This window comes from Emydura macquarii, unplaced genomic scaffold (genome assembly GCF_026122565.2).
Source record: "Emydura macquarii macquarii isolate MOO-44397 ecotype Brisbane River unplaced genomic scaffold, CSIRO-AGI_Emac_v2 contig_1119, whole genome shotgun sequence".
In the NCBI taxonomy this organism is placed as follows: domain Eukaryota; kingdom Metazoa; phylum Chordata; order Testudines; family Chelidae; genus Emydura; species Emydura macquarii.
This window is the reverse complement of record NW_027131256.1, coordinates 15625297-15640571: the sequence shown is the minus strand read 5'-3', so window position 1 is coordinate 15640571 and position 15275 is coordinate 15625297. Positions and strand designations below refer to the sequence as shown.

General features: G+C 39.6%; 1 protein-coding gene across 1 annotated transcript in view; it reads right to left on the bottom strand.

Annotated features, from left to right (window-relative positions):
* Positions 1 to 766: 766 nt before the first annotated feature.
* PLCXD2 (phosphatidylinositol specific phospholipase C X domain containing 2) overlaps positions 767 to 15275 on the bottom strand; it is a 29305-nt gene continuing 14796 nt past the window's right edge. Inside the window, exons 2-4 of the mRNA XM_067546397.1 lie at positions 8873 to 9333; positions 7165 to 7406; positions 767 to 1069 (exon numbers count right to left, since the gene is read on the bottom strand). Of these exons, the coding sequence (XP_067402498.1) occupies positions 904 to 1069; positions 7165 to 7406; positions 8873 to 9333 (869 nt within the window). The 3' untranslated portion in view covers positions 767 to 903. The remainder of the gene's footprint in view (positions 1070 to 7164; positions 7407 to 8872; positions 9334 to 15275) is intronic.

Here is a 15275-nt window from a genome sequence, read left to right as displayed (position 1 = left end):
GCTTCACTCTACAGTTTGTTACATTGTTTCTCAAAGCTTCATATCAATGAACAAGACCTGCTGTGTTACTAACAAGTGCATATAGCAGCCTTTTGTGCACAGAGCTTCCTCCCAAAAAATCTTTAAAGAAAACTCAACAGAAAAAAAAATTTTTTTTCAAAGAAAAGTTCATTTGCATCCTGCTCTAATGGAAGAACCTTAAAGTAAGAGATAGTCCAAAAACAGAACCTCGGAGTCAAAAGCCCCTGAGAACTGTAAGTTTAGATGCAACCTCTGCACCTTCTATTTAAGCCACTGTACATAATATAAAAGCTTCCCTCTGAACAATGGGGATGCTATTTTTTTAAAGAAAGTCAGAGGTAGCTTCCAATACGACATAAGAGATACAACAACAACTGCTAGCTGAAACCAGCACAGCTCTGTAGCCAGGAGGAAGGTCCCTTTTGGCTGGTCCGGTAGAACTGCTCCTGAGGGAACAATGATTCTTAGTCTGAGACCCGGGTTCAGTAACACACAGTTTGCACACCCACAGTGAGTCTAGTTGCCGGGGCGACATCGCTGCCAATTGGTTACATCTGCTGTAGTGTCCGGCCTCCAACTGGCAGGGAGATGACAGTCTGTACCACAACATGTGTGCATAACAGAGTCAGGTATGTAATCACAAGAAGCCATGCAGCACCACTCAGACACTGCTTAGTGTTCAGGTAACATCCATGCATCAATGGGGAGGACAGATCTTGAGGAGGATGATTTTTTTTTTCCCCTAGAAACTAGGTTTTGTATGTTTAAAAAAATGAAAAAAACCACCTAAATTGGGTTTACGTTGAAAGCTGTTGACATGGGTGAAAGTCTCCAAAACCTCATCTCAATGGATGAGTGTTGATCTTAGAGCGAGAGACAGAATCATCCGGATTTAGTCACAGCTCGGTGTCGTTCTAAAAGGAGGTTGTTTAGTGCAATAACCGTGGCAGCAAAGTCAACCAGCTCCACAAAGTCTGATGTAATTATGTTAACGCCCATAACGCCTGGTTTCTGTGTCTTTACCCAGTTCAAAATCATAGGCAGGTTCCTAAAGGAAAACGAAAGTGGGATAAATATGTTAACCAATATAACACTCTGGTATGTAAGCACCTTGTTTTACTCTACATTTTGTCTATGAACATCAGTCAATACTTTACATTAGCACAGTACCTTTTATCCCAAAGTAGCAAACCAAATATATACTGCATCCTTAAAATGCAACCATCTCTGGGGAGAAGAGTGGGTAAAACCAACACACTGCACAACCATTTGGGGGGAGAAATATTGGCTAAAGTCACTAGTGCAAATCACTGCTTTTACAAGACATAGGATAGGATTCTTAGGCCATGTCTACACTAGTGAGCTTAGAGCGGCCCAGATGTACCAATGCAGCTGAAAGACCACTCATGTAGCTGTGATAGGAGAAAGCTCTCCTGGGGACATAATAAAACCACTTCAATGAGCGACAGTAGCTATGTCAGCAGGAGAAGTTTTGCCAGCCTCAGAATTGAAGGTTCTGCAATGGCTTCTTTGTTCTTGTTTTGTCTGAATATATACAGATCTGAAGGCTTAACTCATAGCAATTAGGTCTTGTATTATGACTTAAATCTTTGTAATTAAGGAATGAAATGGTTTGGATTAGTAAGAACTGAAAAACCTTTTAGTCATTCCTTGAAAAGAACTTGAACCAAGGTTTTCAGAAGTTTTTGTGCTCCTCTAACACTACAACAATGGGGTTTCCACAGAAGCCAGAGACAGAAGTAACTAATCGTATGAGCGTCATGGTGTGCCTGTTGTTTTACAAGCAGGTAGAAAGACAAGCTGTCTGCCCCCTTGGAGACAGCAATGCAAAGAATGTAACACAAAAGTAACAACAACCCACCAAGGAAGTCATCCGTAAACAAAAGGAGAGAATAAGGGTGAAAGAGTAGTTATTCTCATGAAAAGCCAGTCATCTGTAAATTATTATGTTGATTAATTTCCGATGTTCCTTCTCCATTAGTTAGAACTTAATACAAAATGGTTTAATATTCGTATTTAGGGCCAGCATTATCAGAATCAGAAGGCAGAAGTCCATGTAAACTTGTACATCTACATTTTACTGTACAGAACAGGCAGTACCCATTGAACTGTGTATAAACGCCTTGTATGTAGGTGCAAGCAATCTTTAACGGGTGAAGTATTCAGACTCTATTTTTAACTGCATGTCATTTCAAGCCTTCAGTGTTTAAGCAGAATTTCCCAGTGATTTCCATAGGAAGTTGTGCTTAAAAACTAATGACACATTATGGCTCTGGATCTGAATTATTGTTGGAACAAATGTTAATATTGGAATTACCATTGGAAGGCCTCAGGAAAGTAGATAATTTTAAAGAGGGGTTTGCTCCATCTGAAACAGACACTGTAAAAGCTCATGGCAACATCTTGCAAATTAAATTTACTGATGTTTGTGAAGCTGTTTTGATGATGAGAGAGAATGGTCATGAGAGTTTTTACACATTCTTATAATATTGCACATTTAATATAGAAGAACCATATTGTATCCATGCAAATTAAACTCTAAGTATCTTCAGTTACAATTAAGAAATGAATTTAAATTCATATAGCTTTATCCTTTAAAACACGACACACTTAAAAAAAACAAGATGGGGAGATAATATCTTTAGCGCTTAGTGAAGACATAACCTATGCCAAAGGGAGAGCTTCTCCATCAGCGCAGAATCTCCACCTCCCTGAGGCAGTAGTTATGTCAACAGAAGCCCTCCCATCAACACAGTGCTGTCTATACCAGGAGTTCTGTTAGTACGACTGTGTCACTGAGGAACATAATTTTACCAACGTAAGTCTGTAATGTGGAGTCTGTAGATCAAGACAGAGCTCTTCTTTAGGTCGGCGAAACTTACACGAGTGTCACAGCTAAATACAAGATGGAACAGATTGTTTAGCACATGTGGCTAACATATAGTTCAAGGGACTATTCAAGGTATACTGTCCTGTTAACTCCCCTCCAGCCATAGGGAGGAAAGTAGGGGTAGGGGAGAAGCACCTGGGGGGTGAGGAGGTTGTTAGTGGGTTATAGATTGTTCTAATAAGCCATAAACCCAGTGTCTCTGTTCAGTCCATGATTTTCTGTGTTGAGCAAAGTTATGAATTTAAGTTCCCAGGCTTGTCTTTTGACAGTGTTGTGGAGGTTTCCTTTAAGGATGAGGACTGATAGGTCAGCTATAGAGTGATTGTTTTGTGAAAAGTGTTCACCCACAGGTGATATGGTGTTTTTGTCTTATTTTCCTGTGTGAATTCTTAAACAACACACCTTCCAAGATCCATCGGTCCTACACATGTCTGTCACAACCTGGGGTATACCTCATCCAGTGCACCAAATGCCTCAGTAGTAGCAACTATATGAGTGAAACCTGACAATAACTATGCTCTCAAATGTTCCACCATTGTATTTAGCTGTTACACTCTGTGTAAGTTTCCTAGATCTAAAGAGCTCTGTGTAAGCTCAAAAACCGGTCTCCCACCAACAGAAGTTGGTCTAGTAAAAGATATTCTCTCCCCCACTTTGTCTCTCTAATAGCCTGGATCTGATATGCCTAAGATGCACTGCATACCCTTAAAAGCATTTTAGCACCATCTAGTGTTTAATGTACAAAAAACAAACAGCAATCTTGGAAAACAGAGAAAGTTCAGAATATTTGGCTCAGGATATTTGGATACTAACACTATTTCATTTTTTGGCTTTAGACATTATTCTGTCAGATTAAATTCTGTGGAAAGACAAGTGACTGGAACTCCATGGCCTAACTTCAACTATAGGAACGTCAGTATTTCTATTATGCAAATATCTTAGATTCTGACCCTCTCTTCCTTTGAGGAGGGTTTTTAAGAAATATAATAATAGAAATGTAGGACTGGAAGGGATCTTGAGAGGTCATTTAGTTCAGTCTCCTGCCCTCAAGGCAGGACTAAGTATTATCTAGCCCATCTCTGGCAGGTGTTTGTTTAACCTGTTCTCAAAAACCTTCAATGACAAAAATTCCACAACTTCCCTAAGTAATTTATTCCAGTGCTTAACTACCCTGACAGGAAGATTTTTTCCTAATGTCCAACCTAAACTGCCCTTGCTTCAATTTAAGCCCATTGTTTCTTGTCCCATCCTCAGAGGTTAAGGAGAACAATTTTTCTCCCTTCTCCTTGTAAAACCTCTTATATACTTGAAAATTGCTATGTCCCCCCATCAGTTTGTTCTTCTCCAGACTCAACAAATCCAGTTTTTCAATCTTCCCTCATGGTCATGTTTTCTAGACCTTTACCCATTTTTGTTGCTCTCGTCTGGCCTTTCTCCAATTTGTCTCCATCTTTCCTGAAATGCAGCACCCAGAACTGGAAACAATACTCCAGTTGAGGCCTTATCAGCTTGGAGTAGAGCAGAAGAATTACTCCTCGTGTCTTGCTTACAACACTCCTGCTAATACATCCCAGAATGATGTTTGCTTTCTTTGTAACAGTGTTACACTGTTGACTCATATTTAGCTTGGGATCCACTATGACCCCCAGATCCCTTTCCGCAGTACTCCTTCTTAGGCAATCATTTCCCATTTTGTATGTGTGCAATTGATTGTTCCTTCCAAATTGCAGTACTTTGCATTTGTCCTTATTGAATTTCATCCTATTTACTTCAGACCCTTTCTCCAGTTTGTCCAGATCATTTTTAATTTTAATTTTATCCTCCAAAGCCCTTGCAACCCCACCCAGCCTGGTATTGTCTGCAAACTTTGTAAGTGTTCTCTTTGTGCCATTATCTAAATCATTGATGAAGATATTGAACAGAACTGGACAACAGAACTGGACCTGGGACCCCACTCAATATGCCCTTCCAGCTCGACTGTGAACTACTGATAACTACTTTCTGGGAATGGTTTTCCAACCAGTTATGTACCCACCTTATAGTAGCTCCATCTAGGTTGCATTTCTCTAATTTGTTTACAAGAAGATCATCTGAGACAGTATCAAAAGCCTTACTAAGTCAAGATATATCACATCTACTGCTTCCCTCCTATTGACAAGATTTGTTACCCTGTCAAAGAAAGCTATTAGGTTGTATGACAAAACTTCTTCTTCACAAATTCACTCTGATTGTTACTTATCACCTTATTCCTTCTAGGTGTTTGCAAATTGATTGCTTGATTATTTGCTCCACTATCTTTCCAGCTACTGAAATTAAACTGATCAATCTGTAATTCCCCGGGTTGTCCTTTTTCCTCTTTTTATAGATTGGCACTATATTTGTCTAGTCCTCTGGAACCAATCCCATCTTCCATGACTTTTCAAAGATAATCGCTAATGGCTCAGAGATATTCTGAGTCAGCTCCTTGAGCATTCTAGGATGTATTTCATCAGGATCTGACGACTTGAAGATATCCAACTTGTCTAAGTAATTTTTAAATTGTTCTTTCCCTATTTTAAATGATGTAGTGTGTGTGTTCATTTTAGGAAAATGCATAAGTATCACTAGAAGAAACAGTGATTTTCCCAAAAGATCTAGAATCTGGCTGTCATTAACTTCGGACTGTAGATTCAATGAGTTTTCCAGAATATCAAAGACCACATGCTGACTGGTTTCCAGTACTGCCAATTTCATTGTTTTATATCCAGTTGAGTAGGTGATATGGTCATTTTGACAATCAGATTCACAGTAGCGGCTATGTTAGGAAAATAACACCATTGTTACTAACTGTGCAAGACTGGCTGCCCGTCTGTATGTTGCCCTGAAACATCCAAGCTTTGGTTACGTTGTACGGGACAGACCTGAGTAGTAAGATATCAGGCCCCACAACTAAGGAACACAATTCTCTCTGTAATTTGGAAAGGGGCTACACATAGTTAATATCACACAACAGAATCATTTGGGTCTGTTTCTGGGAAATGATGAGCCCTGAACCTACCCTTTAAATCTTTATGCGTTACAGGGGGGTTTTCAAAGGGTTTTTCAATTTTCAGGATCAGGCCCTTTATTAGTTGTCTTATTTATGGATAAACCATGTAGCCGCAATTAGAAAACTCTTATTGTTCATATCTTTTTTTTTTTTTTGCTGGAGAAACAAGATATTTAAGGCCAAATCCTATCCTATGAGTGCGCAAGTCTTATGGAAGTCACTGGGACAGGTATGCATATAACCGAGAACAGAATTTAGTCCACAGAAAATGAAAACTGATTTTCATGTAAGAGATAAACTGTTTTTTCTTCTCACTTCAAGTCCCGAAGAGTTGAGGGTGCTCCACACTTTGCAGGAGCAGGCCTGGCCCATTTTCTCTAGAGACACCACCTCAGATTACGCTCTTCTCACAAAAGAATATGAATTCAGTCTTGTATTTTGTCAGCTGATATCATGGCTAAAAGGCTTTGCACTTATGCTCGATATATATATATATTATATATGAACCACTTTCCCAGCATCCTTTGTACTTATGCTAAAAGAAAATTGTATTAGTAGGTGAATTGTGTATGAAGTCTGTTCTTGGGTACATGTAGGAACTGTCAGGGACAAGATGTGTGTTTTGTTAAGGCCTGCTACATTGCACCATGTGCTGGTACAGAGAGATAAGGATGGTTGGTATGACCATCTTTGTGTCACATCTTTGTGACCTGAAAACTAAGTTGAAAACAAGATAAGAAATTGGTAGGAACGGGATGTACTCTCCTTTTGTTGTAAACAAAGTATTAATATAGTATTAATGTAGTATATATTGAGCAGAAGTGAGCCCATGAAGCAGATGGACTGCTGTGAGCCTCTGTTTCCCAGATTGGATTGGTAAAGTATTAACACTTTCCTTTCTGTATTGTGCTTTATTGTCTTGCTGATTGAGCCTAATTTGGTATCTCATCCATACTCTAAATCGAACCCTAACAACTTGTTTCGTGGGTATTTACACACAAAGGGATATTTTGTAGTTTAGCCTAACTGCAGGGAGTGAGATACTTGCAGTCATCACATATACGTAACAATGTATCCTGAAAGATCAGCTATCAGTATGTTGTTAATAATTCAAGCAAAGGCTTGGGTAATTAGTTACTTATTCATTGTAACTTCAAGATAAAAGTTTCAAACAAGGAGTTGTGGAACCAAGACAAATCCTTACCTGTGAACAAGCGTATTTTTTAGGCCACGGATTAGGTGCCGTGCTATAGTTTTGACCCTGGGTGTGAGAATAGCTTGAGAAACATGAAAAGTTCCGTGTTGAGCCCGCTCCCCAAGAGTGGTCTCTAAGAACTGTAATAGCTTGTGCACGTTCGTTGTGTTTGCCCAAGGTGCTGGCATTTTATTCCCTGGCCACAGGAAGGGATATTCCTGATACAGAGGGTAGTGGTAGAAAATTAGAACCTAAGTAATGGAGAGAAAGATAGAAAATGATGCAAATTAAACCTAATCATGATGGTTTTGGAACCAAATTTTGCACTTAAGTATACCCATGCATTCCCACTGAAATCTGAGTATGTGTGTATAATCTGGTGAGAATCCGGCCTCTTGTCTTTAAATTAGTACACAGAATACAATTAATTCATTGGAGTGTTGCCATAAAGAAGGAGAAAATCATTTTGATTAGTTGTAAATTCAGGACTGCGTAGGATTTCAAGGGTCAATAGAAAAAAAGGGAGAATTTACAGGGTGAAACTGAAAACACATTCCAAAACGTTTTACTTAAAACACATTTCTCTAATCTCACTTTTCACATTTGTCAGACAGCATTGCTAGTATTGCTTTTATCTCAGGAAAAAGGATGGTGGTAAGTTCGGAACTAAAATGTTGTGCAACTCAAATCAAATTAACTTGCAGTCATATATTGACTGGCTCATATTCTGGTGTACCGCTGCCATTTATTGGACAGAACACCAAAGCCAATCTCTTTGTCTGCGATAACCTGCATTGTTCCTTCTAGAAATGAGATACAAGTGTTTTATTCCTGGTGTCCTATGAAGTAGCAGTTTACGAGAGTCCTGTGAATATTTGGAAAAGGTCTGAGTCGATAAGTTCAGATCCAGAATTAAAATACTAAGTCTGGATTCAGCGTTCTAGTTCAGCTCACCAGGGAGTTTCAAGCCTGATTCATGCTATTTGTCTCTGTCTCTGGATCCAAACATCCTAGAAGTTTATAAGGGAAATGGATCTCAAGTTCAGTTCTGGATCCATCTCTAGCAAATCTGGATACGGAGTGTTTCATCCCAGTCCTTTTGTTGCACATGATTTATAGAGAGGTAGCTATATCGAAAATGGAACACCTTTCATTAACTGATTTGACAAGGGACTCTGCCTCCATCAGGTAGAATCCTGGGAAACAGACTGAAGAGAACTTGCTCAGAGGAATTCCTCGAAGCATAGTTTTAGAATTAAATGGGAGCACTGGGACACTTCTGCTTCAAGACTGTGACTCAGTGAGCTGCTATCAACAGAGACCATAGTCAGCAATTAAAGCTCACTCATGTACCAACCTGGATAGAAAACAGACTCCTAAAACACAGATGAGATAAGAAACTATGCATTAGCTGTCAGTAGAATTAAAGCGTTTATTCTTTGGGTGGGCAAGTTACTGGAGGACAACATGTCCTCACGAACAACAAGCCAACCCATTACAAAAGATCAACTGCATATGCCAGCTCTTAAGTGAAGAGTCTATCTTTGTTGCATGTTTGTCAATGCCTGCATAATGGGCCCTGGCCCCTAGATGTTACTGTAATACAAAATAAAATAATACAATAAATAATAATAGTGTTTGGAACCCTAGTCAGACATTCCTTATCATTTGAATCGTAACATTTTGTGCTTAGACTCTTTAAATGTCCTTTCCCCACCTGTTGACTCTTCTCCCACAGATATTGCAAGGTCACATTTTCTACATGTTCCATTGTGCAAAGTTTTGATCCAAATGCTTCCCGGATCTTGTTAATCAGGTATATGTGGTGCTGGTCTCCCATGGCATAGAAGTGGTTGAAATCCAAGAAGATGACTTCTTTGGGGTGCTGTGTGAGGAAGGTGTTTATCTCCATCAGTCCATCCCATACTTTGATGCCAAACAAGCCGTGTATGAAGTAGATCTCCTGTCCCACGTCTCCTGGTTTGGAAGATACGCGCAGATCAAAGTAGCGGATTCCACCTTCCAGCTGCTCTTTGAAGGTCAGGTTTTGAGTCACCGACCATTTCTTCATCAGCTTTTTCACCAAAGAAATTTTAGCCAAATGTTTGATTGCCGTGGCTTGGTCAGGTCCCACAGGAGATTTCTCATCAACCCAATAGCTGAAAGAATCATGTGATCCTAGAGATAAAAAATAGTCATTTTAATGTAATAGCATTGAAAAAAATATTTCATGTGTCCTGGATGGAGAAATGATCTAGAGTTAAGACACTGGATTGGGATTCAGGTGATTTGTGGTCAACTCTTGGCTCAGACACAAGACTTCCTGTGTTACCTTGAGCAAGCCACTTCATCTTTAATCCTCAGTTTCCCCATCTGTGAAACAGGAACATCACTTCCTTTGTCTTATTTATTTACGTCTGGGAGTTTTTTTAGAGTTACAACTGTCTCTTAAGATGTGTTTGTACAGTTCCTAGCATAATGCAGTCCTGGATGCTACTACAATATAATTAATAAATAGTCATAGTAAGAGGAGAATGGGACAGAGGATTCTCCTATGTTCATACTCCTCCACCCATCCAAGGAACAAGCAACCTGCCTTCACAGTGCTTCCACTGTGCTGACACAGAGGTTTGACCCTGGTCTCGTGCTTGATGCACACAGCATTAGAATGAGCCAAGATTCTCTTTTTCATACTGTATTTATTCCTTGTGTTAATATGATAACTCCTTACAGTTATTGAAAATTACACTCCACTATGGGGAAACACCACCTAAAACACCAAAGCTCTTGGTTAATCCACGGGACAAAGACTTCAGGCAGTGGCTGGGTGAAAATCCTCACAATGCACTGCCAATGCGTCTCAGCCCTACCATGATGAATCATTTCCAGGCATCAGAATGTTGAACAGTCTCCATGCTCAGCTGACATTGACAGCCAGGTACCAAGCAGTATCAGTTGTAATGATATTGTTTTGTTTTGTACTTGTGGACATCTCTATTCCAGGAACAGGACGGAGATCACACTCATTTCAAACAGGCCTTTTTATTGGCAATGACTTTGGGTCACTATTGACCTTGTAAAAATTCAGGAAGGTGACTGAGAAGTCAAAGATTCCCTCTCTCATCATCAGTCACCTGACTACTTGAGCCATCATCCAGCTTCCCACCCAGTCTCTTCATAAAAGAAGGTAATGTGCCAATAACGCAGGATGTCAGCCTTGTGGACGCATGACAGAATCTGGCAGGGAAATCATAAACCTAACCATAAATAATGCTCATAAATAAAGCTCCACCCCTCACAAGTTAATAAGAAAGTACCAAAAACGAATCTAATAAAAAAATCAAGAAAAACCCATTGTAGAGTAGAGTAGTAACTGCTTACAGGGCATGCAATAGCAGAGAGGCTGGGAGCTCCTGAAGCTCTCACTTGATGGCAGTGTGAAACATCCAAGGGTGGGAAGAATTATCTTAATAGGGGCAGTAACTCTGAGGGGAACTGGGGCCAAGAACGCAGCATTTAGAGGAAACCCTGGAGTCCCCTGTCAGAGGCAGCATTAAGCAGATCTGGGGATAGAAGAAATCTGCTTGCCAAGACTACGGGTTTCACTAGATTTCCAACACCCATCCCAGGGAGCTCCAGCCTGGCCAATACATTACGGTTGTTTGCAGGCACAACCCTTCCTCTGCAGTCCCGTCCAGGAAAACAACTAGTGGCTCTTGCCTCTCCATTCCCTGGCTCTTCCTACTCTCCTAACAAAGAGCTTGCAGCTTGTCTGCTGAGGCCTGAGCTACTAGCTATTTTCCTGGAGGAAATAGGAATTCCTGCTGTTAGAGCAGGAAATGAAGGTGCAAACTGCATTCAAATAACCTTGCTCCTGCTGCCAGGCTGAACCTCAGGGGGTGCTGCCCTGCAATGCTAGCTCCTTCAGTTCCTGTTGCCCACTTTGCTGAAATATAGGGAGTGTACACTGACTCCCCAGACTACATAATGTTGAAGCATATTACAGGTGTCAACATCCCCTTGCCTCCCATCCTTCCCCTCCCTGAAAATCCAGCAATTCCCCTGCCACCTCCCTGAATGCTCCTACACAATCTCCTTGGCGGACTCTGCACTCTATAAAAATCTAATTAAGATTCTAAATTTGTTTTTTTTTTAAAAAAAGACACCTCATGTGCCCTGTCTATTTGAGAAGCATCTCTTGGGTGTGTGCGTACACTCACTTGAAGACTAATACGTTTCCTGTCATGCAACATCAGAGCTGTAAATGAGATTATGATCTCAACTGGATTACCTTGTTAGAGTTTTAAAATCCACGTGGAAGCATATGCTGTCTACAAGTCAAACATCAATTTGCAAGATTCCAAAGCACGCCAACAGTAATCAGCATGAGAGGTACCCCTCCATTGTGTAACTCCACACACAGGTAGGTAGGGGTGTGTGTGTGAGAGAGAGAAACAGAGAGAATCTTTCATCCCTCATAAGAATTGTGGAATAAGGGAGAAGAGAGGAAAATCATAATTTTGCAGTTTCAAGAAAACAAAGCTATTTCGCTTTGCTTCCCCAGTGCACAGTGAAAGGTTGTCTCCTCAGGCAAAAAACAGCTATTTCAAATTAGCCAGGTATCTGCTAAACTGATAAGAGTTTTGCCTGCGGGAAAACTGAAGGTAATTTCACAACTAGATCCCAGCCCCCGGTTTGAAATGCTCTCATTAATAGCAAAAAGCTTCTTCACCAGTAGAAATGGTAATTTTGTCTGAAATCAAAAATATTGTTATGAATACTTGTGAACACTTCAGGTTTTGCATTCAAAAACGATGATGAGTTCCTCCCCACAAGTCTGATCACATATTTTATAGTTACAAAGTCTGCATCCCATCGCAAATTGCAATATTTAACAGGATAAATGGAGCGAGGGCAAGACAAAGGTGCATTTCCCAGAACTGGAGATAAGTGATGGCATCATAATTTTGTGTTTTCCAGTCCACCACCATGCATGTGGCATTAGACAGATGGAGGTGGGAACATGGGGCTGCCTCACATTTCATAAAGCACATTTCATTATCTAATCTGTACTTTACCCTAACAGGGATGTTGTGAAGATTACTGTGCATCTAATCCAATCCAATCCAGTGCAGTCCAAGCACTCATGTATACCTACACATGTATTACTAACAAGGGAATTCTGTTGAGGGCTGGCAAGTATGTTAACAATTTTAAAAAATCAATAAAAGAAATATTAAAAACTCTTATGATTTTTCAATACATACTCTAGAAACTGGACTCTCCAAATAGCCAAAATAGTGAACTGGAGAAGATTTCCCTATAGTAAGAGAAGCTCTTTCATCTTGCAATGTTAAAAGTTTCTAGGTCTTTGATTTAATGCATCTTAGTAAATGCTTCGAGACTGTGGATGGAAGATCCTCAAGTATAAGTTATTATAGACATAATAAAATTAATTCATAGAATATTTGTACCTCAATCTATAGACCTCAGAGTGCTTTACTAAGGAGCTAAGTATTATCATCCCCATTTTACAGATGGGAAAAATGAGGCACAAAAGGTCAACAGACTTGCCCAAAGTCATTCTGCAGACCCGAGGCACAGTGGAGAACAGAATCCAACCCTTCCAAATCTCAAATCATTGCCCTCTCCACTGTGCGGTACAGGGAAAATACGCTCCTTGAAAGGTATTTTGTGTGACCATGTTATTAGTTAGCATTCAGATTATAACAATAGAACTGCTTTGGTGCTGCAGCTTCCATCTGAGCCTCACTGACAAATACCCTTAGATGACCAGACAATCTGTAATCATAGGAATGCATAGGTTAGGAAATACAATACTGGAAGAAATCACTTAATGGTCTCTCTAGTCGGGTATCCTGTCTCTCCCTCAGCAAAGGCTGGATACTTCAGGGAAAGCTCTAAAACCCCCTTGTCTGCCCAGACGTTCGACTGTAGAACACTACACTATGGCCAGATTCCTTCCTGACACCAGATTGTTACTGTGATAGATAGCTCTTGTAATTTTATTTTAGCAAGTGCAACAGTAGATTCATGAACCCCTTTTCACTCCCACTATGCTAATTCCCAAATTAATTATGTGTTAAATCAATTGCTTTTATTATCTTTCATTATTCAAGAATGTTCCTCTTCTATTTTCTTTGTTCCAGTGGTTAAGACGTAGCTTTTTAACTTCACATCTGCAACTATTTCTAACTTGTCAATTCTTTACATTTTTCATGCTCCTTAGACTCCTGGGGTCAAATTAATTAGTGGTGTAACTCAAGTGAATTCATTTACATAAAAAAAAATTGGCATAATGTCTTGGACTTAATTTTTATTTTCACTGTTTTGTGTGAGTTACCAAGAACTGGACTTGAATTATTCCTTTTCCTTGTTACTGCACAGGGTGAGAATGAAGGAACATTGACTAATGATTAGAACACCGTGTCTGGAAGCAGGAATTTTGGTTCCTATTCTGTTAATGACTTCGTGTGACCTCAAGCACGTAATTTAACTAATCTGTACTTTACCCTAACAGGGATGTTGTGAAGATTATTGTGCATGTGAAAGGCTTTGAAATCTTCCAATGGAAAACAAACTTAAAGTACAAAATATATGGTCTATACTCTGAAATAGATATAAAATACTCTTTTCTAAGGTCATCCCCTACTAATCTAGTTTTCCTAGCAGTGAGATATGTTAGGTTGTGGACTAGTCTAAAGAAGTGGTGGAAACCCTTTTTCTTTGCACTTTAGAATCCAAATGGACTTAAACACACCAGACAATACTGAAGGGAACAGTGGTGCATTTTCAGGGAAACAGACTGGATCAGTGGAAAGATTTTTCTTATTGTTGACATACATGGTATGATTGTTGAAAGTTAAAGAACTTTATGTGTAAAGTTTCAATGTATAGCTGGCTGTGTCCACAAACGGCACCAGCATAGTAACAGCATTAAAATGTCAACTGTGAATTCTAGCATTACTCTCCAGGATTAAACAGTCACGCCAAACTTCTTAGAGCAAGATTTTCTCTCCACCTAAAATACATTTGCCATCTATAATCAAGAAAATACAGATTCAGCACAAAACAAAGGTCAAAACCCAAAGCACCTGGAAATATACCAATCAGGTGTCAAAAGTAACAGATCTAGGAGCCATCATGGAAAAGCTACCCTAGAAGCAGTCAAGGAAAGAACAATATTCTGCTATTTCACAATGGCCAGCGCTGCTCTGTGCCAGTCATGAGGTACACTGACTGAGACAGAAGCATCTCTGAAAAACCCCAAGGCTTCAGGATACAGGTCACTAACAATCCAGATTTTCTAATTAAAAGATTAGCGTCTTAAAACATCTTAACTAATCCACACTGAATAGCACTCATTTGACTTGCTTGTTACCAGGCAAGAGTGGGAGGGAGGTAATAACTGTCATAGCGATGATTAACTATACGATTCATATGAACTATCTAGATAAGCATGTCCATTTTTTAATAGTGTTCTAATACATTCCTTAGTTAATTGTAATACTGCAATTAAATAGGGGAACACAAACCCCAATAGTTTAAATCTTCCTAGAAATGTGTCATTTCAGTATGAGGCATAGGATATTTTGCTGAATTAGGACAAAAAAAAGCTGTTGAAGAAATAGTTGTCACAGACAAATACAGTATGTTAACTTTCTTTTCTACATACCAAATCAAATCCAGTGAACAGTTATTGGCTGTCAGCTGTTGGATGGCGTATGCCAAATGGAATTGGTGATCCTGGTCTAGTACTTAGTATATTGCTGTCAGCACCATGAAATAACCACCACAATTGGCTCTTTCAGCTGAGCAGAGGAGGACATGGAAGTTACAATGCCCTCTGCTACCTAGAGCCTGGATTGAGGTTCAGTATGGAAGTGGTTTGCAAAAACTTACACTGTTGTACTTGTTTGGTGAGTAAACAGAAGACTTGAATCTCTGGAGTATTTTGACCCTGGATCCTCCTTAGAAAATCTGTGTCTTGTTAGCCTAGACCAGAGTTTTTAAAGACTCCACTTGCCTCTTCAGTGTATTAATTCTTTTCATTGCAAAAGGATAAAATGGGATATTTGGTACCTGTATGATTAGTATCT